This window comes from Drosophila suzukii, chromosome 3, assembly GCF_043229965.1.
Source record: "Drosophila suzukii chromosome 3, CBGP_Dsuzu_IsoJpt1.0, whole genome shotgun sequence".
Taxonomy (NCBI): Eukaryota; Metazoa; Arthropoda; class Insecta; order Diptera; family Drosophilidae; genus Drosophila; species Drosophila suzukii.
The window spans coordinates 59,694,544-59,706,579 of record NC_092082.1 but is presented as its reverse complement, the minus strand read 5'-3'; the positions used below and the strand labels follow the sequence as shown (position 1 = coordinate 59,706,579).

The window sequence follows — 12,036 nt, the reverse complement described above, 5'->3', positions numbered from 1 at the left end:
ATTGATGTGCGCCACCTACCGGCGGTAGACAGTTTTAAGCGTTATGGGCGTTAGAGTGGGCGTGGCAATTTTGGATCAATCGATAGGTATTGACGAGACCAATACATTTCAGCTAAAATTTTGTATCTAGCATGAAAATTGTGGGCGCCACAGGCTTGGGCGGTTTGTAGGCGTTAGAGTGGGCGTGGATATATTTTTATACCCGTTACTCGTAGAGTAAAAGGGTATACTAGATTCGTCGGAAAGTATGTAACAGGCAGAAGGAAGCGTTTCCGACCCCATAAAGTATATATATTCTTGATCAGGATCACTAGCCGAGTCGATCTAGCCATGTCCGTCTGTCCGTCTGTCCGTCTGTCCGTCTGTCTGTCCGGATGAACGCTGAGATCTCGGAAACTATGAGAGCTAGGCTATTGAGATTTGGCGTACAGATTCCTGAGCTTCCTACGCAGCGCAAGTTTGTTTCAGTAGACTGCCACGCCCACTCTAACGCCCACAAACCGCCCAAAACTGTAACTCCAACAGTTTTGATGCTAGATAAAAAATTTTAACTGAAATGTATTGTTCTCATCAATACCTATCGATTGACCTAAAAAAAAGTTTGCCACGCCCACTTAAACGCCCACAAACCGCGAAAACCTGTGACGCCCACAATTTGCATGCTACATAAAAAATTTTAACTGAAATGTATTGGTGTCGTCAATACCTATCGATTTATCCAAAAATAAATTTGCCACGCCCACTCTAACGCCCATAACGCTTAAATATGTCTACCGCCGGTAGGTGGCGCATTTTAATTTCGCTTTGCTGCTTGCATATCTCCATTTCCCTTTGAGTAACGGGTATCTGATAGACGAGGTACTCGACTATAGCGTTCTTCCTTGTCTTAATTATACCCGTTACTCGTAGAGTAAAAGGGTATACTAGATTCGTCGGAAAGTATGTAACAGGCAGAAGGAAGCGTTTCCGACCCCACAAAGTATATATATTCTTGATCAGGATCACTAGCCGAGTCGATCTAGCCATGTCCGTCTGTCCGTCTGTCCGTCTGACCGTCTGTCCGTCTGTCCGTCTGTCTGTCCGTCCGGATGAACGCTGAGATCTCGGAAACTATGGGAGCTAGGCTATTGAGATTTGGCGTGCAGATTCCTGAGCTTCTTACGCAGCGCAAGTTTGTTTCAGCACAGTGCCACGCCCACTCTAACGCCCACAAACCGCCCAAAACTGTGGCTCCTACAGTTTTGATGCTAGAATAAAAATTTTAACTGAAATGTATTGTTCTCACCAATACCTATCGATTGACCCAAAAAAAAGTTTGCCACGCCCACTTTAACGCCCACAAACCGCGAAAACCTGTGACGCCCACAATTTTCATGCTAGATAAAAAATTTTAACTGAAATGTATTGGTCTCGTCGATACCTATCGATTGATCCAAAAAAAAATTTGCCACGCCCACTCTAACGCCCATAACGCTTAAATCTGTATACCGCCGGTAGGTGGCTCATTTTAATCTCGCTTTGCTGCTTGCATATCTCCATTTAGCTGAGTAACGGGTATCTGATAGTCGAGGTACTGGACTATAGCGTTCTTTCTTGTTTTTTCTACAATCGGCACACATTATCAAAACCGTACAGCTAAACCCAAGCATATGGATAGCAGCGTGCCGAACGTAAAAAGATAAGAAAATGTATTTATTAAGTAGATCGTATAATACATATTCGTCACAAAAGTTGATATCCAAAATTTTGTTTGCTGAATTGGCGATCGTCACTAGATTTTTACCTCGTTAAGGTGTTTTTGTTTGATTTATCTTAGCAGGGCGGTCAAGCGCGGCCCTCAAAGTTAATGGAAAAGGCAAAGGCAGAATCTTAATCAAAGGCAAAGGCAATGTCGCTGAAGGCATGGGGAACATACATAGCTGAGATTGAATTCAAAAATTTGTTTAAAAATTCCATAAGTGGATAACTTATGTGAGTTATATAACATTGGTTCTTTTAAGAGCAATGTATGTAAGATTGGTTAATAGTTCAAGAGTTGCGACAAAAGAAGAAAGCATTATACCTAACAGTGGAAAACACCAGCAGAAGCAGTGAAAAGACCAGAAACGCGAGCACGAGGAAGCTATGGAATGAGGTCAAGATGGTGGCAAAAAAGAAGCAGAAAAGTCAGTTGTTGAAAGTAACTCAGAGAAAAAAGAAGGAACACGAAGAGGAAAAGCAGCAGCAGAATCTTACTTTTGTTTTCTTTCACTCACATTTGGGAGTCTCACATTTGGGAGTCGTCCTAGTTTGAACAGTAAAAGTGGCCCAAGCTGTCCCAAGGTGTCTCACAATTAAAAATTTAAGTCCGCAGATGAGAGAGAAGGCAACAAAGCGGAAGCCTTCTGAAACACCAATACCAAAAGCAAGACAGCAATACTAAACAATGTCTGTCGCAGCAGCAGTTAAAGAAATGAGTAATCAAGAAAAAGACGCGCTCCGTAATTTGCTAGGGGTCGAGCTCAGTCGCCAATATACGTGCAGCGCCGAGGTTCATGAGCAGCTCCGTGATCGGAAAAAACACAAGTAGGAATCATTTCACGAGTATCTTCTGCAGATGAGAAACATTGCATCTATTGGAAGCATAGATGCGCGGTCTGTAATCCGCTACATCGTGTACGGCCTAAAGCTTAGATGTGACTTTAGATACACGCTTTACAGTTGCAAGTCCATCAGAGAGCTGCAAGAGCAGTATGAGTTTTTCAAACGCGTCAAGAGAAGGTAACTGGACGCCAAAGAGTCACTGCTGTTATTGCGGATCCAGTGACCATTTGCGTAAGGCTGCTACTAAATGTTTTTGATGCAACAAAGATGGTTACGCTGAATGACATAGAGGTGGAATGTTTGGTGGATACCGGAGCAGACGTCTCCATATTGAGCAATTTTGTCTTCGATCAAATTTCAAATATCTCTCTGAAGGGATTTTTGTCAAAGCTGCGCGGATTGGAAAAAAAGATTCGTAGTTGTCCAGGATGAAGAAATTATGCTCTGCTTGAATTTGACTTTGTCTTGAAATTCCATATTGAGCAATTTTGTCTTCGCTCAAATTCCAAATGTCTCTCTGGAGGGATTTTTGTCAAAGCTGCGCGGATTGGGAAAAAAATCACATGTCCAGTCGGTTGCTTTTCGGCTGATATTGCAGTAGATGAGGAAATAACTAACATAAGCTCGTAGTTGTCCAGGATGAAGACATTCTGCTCTGCTTGGATTTGACTTTGTCTCGAAGTTCAACCTCTCATTGTCAGCCGAAGGATACAAGTTTTCTTCCCAGATTCCCAGGGAGAAAGCTTGTGAGGAATCAAAACAGATGAGTATTTGTAATATTAGTAATGCAATTGACGAAATCGTACTCAAAGGAAGTGTTGACAATGATTAAAACCTATAAGGCAGAAAACCATGTAGCAGAGGTTCCAGTAAAGCTCAAGTTCGTGATGGTGAGATTGTTCTTTTTCGTCAGTCGCCAAGCCAAATTGAAATTTCCGAGGAGAAGGATGTGGAAGTACAGATCGACGAGTGGTTAGCTGCTGGAACCATACGTCCATCGACGAGTGGTTAGCTGCTGGAATCATACGTCCGTCTGCATTGAACTTTACCAGCCGAATAGTTCTAGTAAACAATAAAGATGGCACACGTCGTATATGCGTTGACTGCTTTCCTGTCCCCGTAATCGACGATGTGCTCAAGAAGCTGCAGAAAGCGGAGTACTTTAGCGTCATGGACTTGAAAAATTGGTTTTTTCACGTGGCGGTAGAAGAGGAGAGCAAGAAATACACAGCCTTCTTAACCAAATCAGGACTTTACGAATTAAACAGAACCCCTTTGGCTTTCGGAATTCACCTGCTGCTTTTATTCGCTACGTAAACTACGTGTTTCAGGAGTTAATGAACAAAGATATCCTCGATTTATACATGGACAATATTATAATTCACGCCGATACCGCGGAAAAATTTTTGGAGAAAATGGCTCTCGTCTTAGACGCATTGGGAACGTTTGGACTGAAGATTAAGTGGCGGAAATGTCATTTCCTGCAAACTCGAATTTACTTTTTGGGTCGCAGCATTTAGAACGGAAATCTGTGGCCAGGTGAAGAAAAAACCGCAGCGGTCAGAAAGTTGTCGATACCTAAAAACGTCAGGGCAGTCCAAGCTTTTTGGGATTGACGTAATTTTTCAGAAAATTTGTTCTGAATTATTCATAGATCGTCCGCCCATTAACTGATCTTCTTCGGGAAGAAGATCCATTTCGAATGGCTGAGGCTCAGCTGAAAGCATTCCAGCTCTTAAAAGACGCATTTACAAAGGAGCAACAGTCCTTTTGAGCAAGTAATGGGATTTTAAAGTTTAGGTGGAGGCCCATTTTATGCAAGCCTTTGCAAAAAAATAATCAAAAAATCATTGAATACCTTTCAAGTTAAATATTTTAATGCAAGGCAAAGCAGAATCATTCCACAAACTTGTATAGGTATGACAATTTGAAAACAGAGCCTGTTGACAAGGTAATAAGCTTTTAAAGTTTAGATAAGGCACATTTTCTACAAACCTATGCAAGACTAAAATCAATGACAAAAAACGGTCACAAAACGGTTCCACAAATTACTTCGGTCAAAAGGTCTTGAATATCGAATTTCCATACATAAATGGCTTTGTGGAATAATTATGTCATCTGCATTTAAATATTTAACTTTGAAAATAGTCAATGTCGATTTCATGTCAAATTTGTTTGCCAGCATGAAATTTGTGGGCGCCACAGGTTTGGGCGGCTTTTGGGTGTTAGAGTGGGCGTGGCATATTCGCGTAATAAACTTGCGCTGCGGACAAGGCTACGTAATCTAAATCTGAAATCCCAATTCTGTATCTTTGATAGTTTCCGAAATATCAGCCTTAAAATTGACGACTTTTTGAAGTTCGTGGGCGTCAGAGTAAGCGTGGCCAATTTTTTTTAGGTCATCCGATAGGTATTGAGGAGAAGAATACATTTCAGTTAACATTTTTTTCTAGCATAACAACTGTAGACGCTGCAGTTTTTCGCGGATTGTGGGAGTTATGGCACCCTGCTAAAACAAACTTCCGCTGCGCAAGAAGCTCAGGAATCTGCATGCTAAATCTCAATAGCCTAGCTCTAGATCTCAGAGTTCATACGGAAAGACGGACATGGCTAGATCGACTCGGCTAGTGATCCTGACCAAGAATATATATACTTAATGGGGTCGGAAACGCTGCCTTCTGCCTGTTACATACTTTCCGACGAATCTTGTATACCCTTTTACTCTACGAGTAACGGGTATAAGTTTAACTTCTGTGACATGCTAACTTTTAATCTTGGGAATATCAATTTTTAGTATTTCAGAATTTCAAATACATTTTTTTAAAAACCGGACGACGTTATCATGAAGCTTCCATAGGAACGATCGGATGATTAATGCCAAAATAATACTTCGTTTTCGGTAAACATATACGGTAGTATATTAAAATGGAACCTTATCTTAATGTTTTTTTAATTAGTTTTTAGTTTTCCTAATTTCGGAAGCTCTGTACATACAATGCTCCCACGGCAGTCTTATCAAGATATTTTGGGATGTTGCTATGGCGTAATAGTTCATTATTATTAACAGCTTATTTGCATGTGGTGTGCAATCTTGATTGAATGGAAAAATTTTGACTGTTATATGTTTATAACGTTATAACGTCGAAACATTTTCCAAGGCAATTGTGCATGCTAGGTGCATTGCATTGCGGAATTAGAATGCGCCTGTAAACTGTACCCTTTCACCTATATGCTTTCAAAAAACAAATATATGTAAGCTTTCCTGAGGAATCCATTAAACAGGATTTTAATTTCATAATTCTTTTTGTATTTCAATATTTAAGAACTCAGACGGACATGGCTAGATCGACTCGGCTAGTGATCCTGATCAAGAATATATATACTTTATGGGGTCGAAAAAGCTTCCTTCTACCTGTTACATACTTTCTGACGAATCTAGTAGTAGTTTACTCGTAGTTTACTCTACGACTAACGGGTATAACAATAGGGCAAACGACCTTAAAAAGGTTTTTTCATTATTTGCCCAATAATTCCTATAGGTGGAACATGATATAGTTGACCGATCCGGCTCGTTCCGAATTATATACTACCTGCAATAAATATAAGAATTTTGGGAAGGTTCGCGATAGCTTTAAAATTAAGATGTATGAAATCATTATATCCTCTGCAAGAGTATAAAAATCGCATTCTATCTATAACAACTTTTTCCGTACAGATCGAAGACTTACAGGTTCGAAATTAATTACACGCGTTATTTGTAGAGTAAAAGGGTATATTAGATTCGTTTTCCTAATAAGCGGGGACCGTAAATATCAGTTATTTGCGATTTTTATTTTAAAATCCTATTATGATATATTTTAACCAATTAGGCTAAGACTTACGAATTTTGTATAATCTAATAGGTAATAATAGGTAATAACATACAAAATTTTTGATATTATTTTTTGTGACAAAAATTGTTTAATATGAATATGAAAAAATTAAAAGGTCAGTACACCTTACTTCTCCGGTTGCCCTAGCTTAACTCCACTAAATTAACTTTCACCGCAATTTCTCTCGAACCAATTGACTTATTAAAGGTCTTTATACCGTTAGTTGAAGAAAATCACAATACCTTTCAATCGGTGTAGTACTTGTTTCGATCGGACTATAGTAGCACATTTTTAATTCTTGCGTCTATGTATAGTAGTCTCCTCGCGCAGACTCCCGGTGCGATTCGTCACAACGTGGACTCCCGTCCACAGTAAAATCTTTTTGATCAGGATCACTAGCCGAGTCGAACTAGACCGTCTGTCTATCTGTCCTGAGATCTCGGCAACTATAACAGCTAGAATGTTGGAATTGACATGCAGATACTAGAGCATCTTGCGCAGCGCCAGTTTATTCCAGCAGGATGCCACGCCCACTGTACGCCTACAAACGGGCATAACGCAAAAAACTTGTCTAGCGCCCGCACTTTTTAATATTTTGTAAAAGTGTAAATGGAAATTTGTTGTGATACATAAAGAATCTTGTATTGTTTAAAGATTTTGTAGATGTACATATAAATGGTATTATTTTTTGTTTTTCATTACCCATCTACATGAAACAGTTTTACAAATCGGAACGTTCATTAATAGTTATGAGAAATTTATGTAATCGCCGCTAGGTGGAGGACGTGTGCAATCTCTATGCGATTTTCCTGTGAACAATCTTTGTTTTTGAAATAAACTTACTCTGTTCCTTCGTTTGCATTTCGGGCAGGATATGTGATGGTACATAGTTACTGCCTTTCATAAACATCTCTACTCCATTGACTCGGAAAAGGAATGTATTTCCTATGCCGTCTGGAGCGGGAACTTCGACCAATTCAAGGGAGCGAAAGCCCACTCGGAGGGACTTGTGCGACTTAGTCTTGGAGCGAACCTCGGGCCCCTCAGTACCCAACCAGGCCTTCAGAGTGAAGTGAAGCGGATAAAGTTTCTGCTCACCGTAACCATTGGGCCACCAGACTACGACTTTCTCCTGCGAAGTGAATACGGCTCATGTCACTGATATTCAGACAGTGCACTTATTCGTGTCAATATAAATAGCAACCGGTACTCACAATTGGCACGGCCTGATCAAACTCAATTAGTGGAGTCAAACGACTGATGGTTTTCAATGCGTTTCTGTCTACGACCACCGGATGGTCCAATAACTCGCTGCAATTCGTAATGCCCGTAAGTAAGGCGCTTAATAGAATCGGAGCAAGGTAACTTACACAGCGTATAGAATAAGCCTTCCATTAAAGTCCTGTTCTCCCACTGCGTCCAAGTAGCAGCGAATATGCATGTTCCAATAAGAGCCGTTGATGAGGCTGACGTCCACATCCACGTCGCGGATTACGGCAACTTCGTAGATTTCTAGCTGCACCTTTTTCCATATCCCAGCGGAGGGGGCTGCTGGACCCCAGTCCCAGGAGAAGCTAGCCTGCATCTTCCGCAACATGTTCATGTGGCATTCGCCATGGTAGCGCTCGTTGGGGCATTCCGGTGGAACGCTTTTTTTATCATTATTTAAATATTTAGCTCTCGCCAAGGCAGCTAGTACGGGAGACTTGATCTCAACCTCCAGAAAGTTTTCTGCTTGGACCAGGGAGCTCACTTCGTAGGAGTATCGCACAAACATGTTGTCTGTCCGTCCTAGCAGTTGGTGGTTGAGCCGGATTTCCGCCACGGCATCAATGCCGTAAAATGTCAGATTGATGTGGCCGCGTTTATAATGATGGACGTCGACTGTGCCGATTGTTATTAGAAAAATAAACAATTAAGTCTAACTATTTATTTCTTTGTAACGCTCAAAACCGCTTATAATGCTGGAATACAATTATAATTGAAAAGTGTTGTTTCGTTAATAGCTATTGAATGACCTAAAAAAAAGTTCGCAACACCCACTGCAAAGCCCAAAACGGTAAACGTATTACATTTTCTTTAAGATTTTGTAAAAGTGTAAATGATGTTTTTTTGGATATCAATCACTTGCTTACAAAATAATATTTTGAAAATGGGTCAAGAAGAATGATGCTAGTTTCTAGTAGAGTTATACCCGTAGATCAAAAAAAAGATGACTACAGAAATTGTAAAGGGTAAGTTTATTTTTATACCCGTTACTCGTTGAGTAAAAGGGTATATTGTATTCGGGGAAAAGTATGTAACAGGTAGAACAAGCGTCTCCAACCCCATGAAGTATATATATTCTTGATCAGCCGAGTCGATCTAGCCATGTCCGTCTGCCCGTGTAAATGCTGTGACTTCGGAAAATATAAGAATATACGAATGACGCCCACAAACCGACCAAAACGCTGCCTGCTGGAAAAAAGTTTTCACTGAATTGGATTAGTCTCGTCTATACCTATCGATTAACTTAAAAAAAAGTTTGCAACGCCTACTCTACCGCCCACAAACGCCCATATCGCCGAAATCTGTCTGCCGCCCACAGTACCTTTTATTGAAATCGGGGGTAGGATGCGCATTAAAGTGGCGCTTTACATTCTCCCTTTGCTGCTAGTATATCTCCATCTTCTTTTTGCTCCCTTTAGATGGGTAACGGGTATCTGATAGTCGAGACACTCGACTACAGCGTTCTTCGTTGTTATTGATTTTTTAAAGAAATTGGTTTTGGTAACTTCGTGTTTTTAATTATATCTTGACTTGGGCTTCACCAACATAGGTGATATATGAATAGGCTACATAAAAAAAAGCTACAACTCCGCAAACTTTGAAAATATGAAGTTTTTTAATAATATAAACAACACTGCTTCAAATATCAAGCGCAAAGCTGTTGCCGCCATAACTATGAGAGCTATAAAAAATTAAATGCAGTCTATTTTACCATGGGTTTTGTTCAAATATGCCTTGTTTGAATTGTTTGCATAATAATATATTATAATAATTTAAGAATGGTACGTTTTTATGGTATCAACAGTCGCCTAAACGTCACTAGTTTGTTTAAAAGTTCAAAATTTTCGAGTTGCCGAGTTGTAGTTCACAATAAAATAAAAGGGTGTCATTATAGTTGTAAACTAAAACGTATTTTACCTAAATTATTCAAGCACAACTAAAGATATAACTATAAACATCGATATACCAAAATAATTTTCTTTAAAAAAACCTTTTTCATAAAAAATTGTAGTGTTTTTTGTGATCTACCAAATATTACCAACATCCTTATTGGTGCATTTTGGGTGTAACTAGTGCTACATACAAAAAAAACATTTGGTAAAATTGACTAATATAAAAGAAAATGGGACCAGCCCATCGAATTACTGATTTGAAATATTAAACAGCTACTCTTACATAATATGCTAACTTAAGGGTTACTATAAAAAATGGTTCTCCTAATTTCTAAAAAAAATGCTTAAGTCGATTTCTGTCTTGGTCCCCCAGCCCAAGCCACATAGGGGTGACATGTTCGTCATTATACCCGTTACTCGCAGAGTAAAAGGGTATACTAGATTCGTCGGAAAGTGTGTAACAGGCAGAAGGAAGCGTTTCCGACCCCATAAAGTATACATTTTCTTGATCAGGATCACTAGCCGAGTTGATCTATCCATGACCGTCTGTCCGTCCGGATCAACGCTGAGATCTCGGAAACTATAAGAGCTAGGCTATTGAGATTTGGCGTGCAGATTATGGGCGTTAGGGTGCGCGTGGAAAACTTTTTTTGGGGTCAATCGATAGGTATTGACGAGAATAATACATTTCAGTTAACATTTCTTTCTAGCATGAAAATTGTGGGCGCCACAGGCGTATGCGGTTTGTGGGCGTTAGAGTGGGCGTGGCAAACTTTTTTTTTAGATCAATCGATAGGTATTAACAAGGCAAATACATTTCAGTTAAAATTTTTTATATAGCACTAAAATTGTGGGCACCACAGACTTGGGCGGTTTGTGGGCGTGGCATCTTTGCGTAACAATATTGCATTGCGTACAAGGCTACGGAATCTAAATCTGAAATCCCAATATTCTATCTTCTATAGTTTCTGAGATATCCGCGTTCATATATACGATTTTTTATTAAAGTCGATTTTAAAGTGGGCGTGGCAAACTTTTTTTGGGTTAATCGATAGGTATAATGAGGACAATACATTTCAGTTAAAATTTTTACTCAAGCATCAAAACTGTAGGAGCCACAGTTTTGGACGGTTTGTGGGCGTTAGAGTGGGCGTAGCACTCTGCTGAAACAAACTTGCGCTGCGTAAGAAGACAGGAATCTGCAAGCCAAGTCGCAATAGCCCAGCTCTTATATTTTCCGAGATTTCAGCGTTCATCCGGACGGAAAGACAGACGGACATCTAGATCGACTCGGCTAGTGATCCTGATCAAGAATGAATATACTTTATGGGGTCGGAAACGCTTCCTTCTGCCTGTTACATACTTTCCGACGAATCTAGTATACCCTTTTACTCTACGAGTAACGGGTATAAAAATAATAAAAACCAAAATTTCGCTATAATCTGACTATTGTGTAAAAAAAATTTGAAATCTGTATTTTTAAAATTTATGCCAAAAAAATGTAATTCATCCTAATGTGCATGCCAAGGGAGTTCAAATTTGGAAAATTGGGTTTAATCGTGCTATGGAGGGGTGAAATAAAGATATTGTGAAAATAAAGGATCTTGTGAAATTCGGCGTTAAAGGACTTTCAGGACATCTTAAAGATCGTAAAATTTTGATTTTAAACTTGAATTCATCCCACAGTTTTCAACCAAAAGCTCATTTACTTGGTCGCAAAACCAATTTAAATATGCCATTTGGTTACCAATTAGATAATCCTTTAAAATCAACAATGATATTAAACTAGGTAAAAGGAAGGTAGAAGGAAGCGTAAAAAAGGATCACTAGCCGTGTAGATCTTCCATTGTCCGTCCATATGAACGCTGAGATCTCGGAAACTGTAAGACCTAAAATGTTGGGATTCAGCATGCAGATTCTTGGATTTCCTGCGCATCGCAAGTTTTTTGTACCAGGGTGCCACGCCCACTTAAACGTCTACAATCGCCCATAACGCTAAAGACAGTCTAGAGCCCACATTTTTTTTAATATTTTGTAAAAATTTAAATTTTGTTCTTATTATCTGAGTATTGATATTGGCAAAGCGGTTGCTTACGAAATTCTACTAGCGCCACCTAGGTTTCACGTTATGTGGCGTGTTTGTAAAATCTCGTTAATAGCCGGTATTAATGAACGATAGGTGGCCCTTTTTTCTTAGATGATTAACAACTTCTCTCTTGTTTATATTTATACCCGTTAATCGAAGAGTAAAAGGGCACTCTAGATTCACCGGAAAGTATGTAGGGAATAATATTGAGCTAGAACTCAGCAAACATTGAAATAACTTTACGACTTTAACAACTTGGTGACTGTAAAGCTTCTGTTGAAATCGTTAGAATTCGATCAAAGCAAGACATAATTGGTAAAAATCCATGGTAAAT

At 39.5% G+C, this 12,036-nt stretch overlaps 1 protein-coding gene across 3 annotated transcripts in view; it reads right to left on the bottom strand.

The window, feature by feature from the left end:
- beta-Man (beta-mannosidase) overlaps window positions 1-12,036 on the bottom strand; it is a 68,130-nt gene that overhangs the window by 54,143 nt on the left and 1,951 nt on the right. For 2 of the 3 annotated variants that reach the window (XM_017076842.4, XM_017076843.4), the window contains exons 3-5: window positions 7,826-8,339; window positions 7,670-7,766; window positions 7,299-7,587 (exon numbers count right to left, since the gene is read on the bottom strand). The exons of the other annotated variant lie outside the window; for it this stretch is intronic. In XM_017076842.4, the coding sequence (XP_016932331.2) occupies window positions 7,299-7,587; window positions 7,670-7,766; window positions 7,826-8,339 (900 nt within the window). The remainder of the gene's footprint in view (window positions 1-7,298; window positions 7,588-7,669; window positions 7,767-7,825; window positions 8,340-12,036) is intronic. 3 annotated transcript variants of the gene reach the window in all.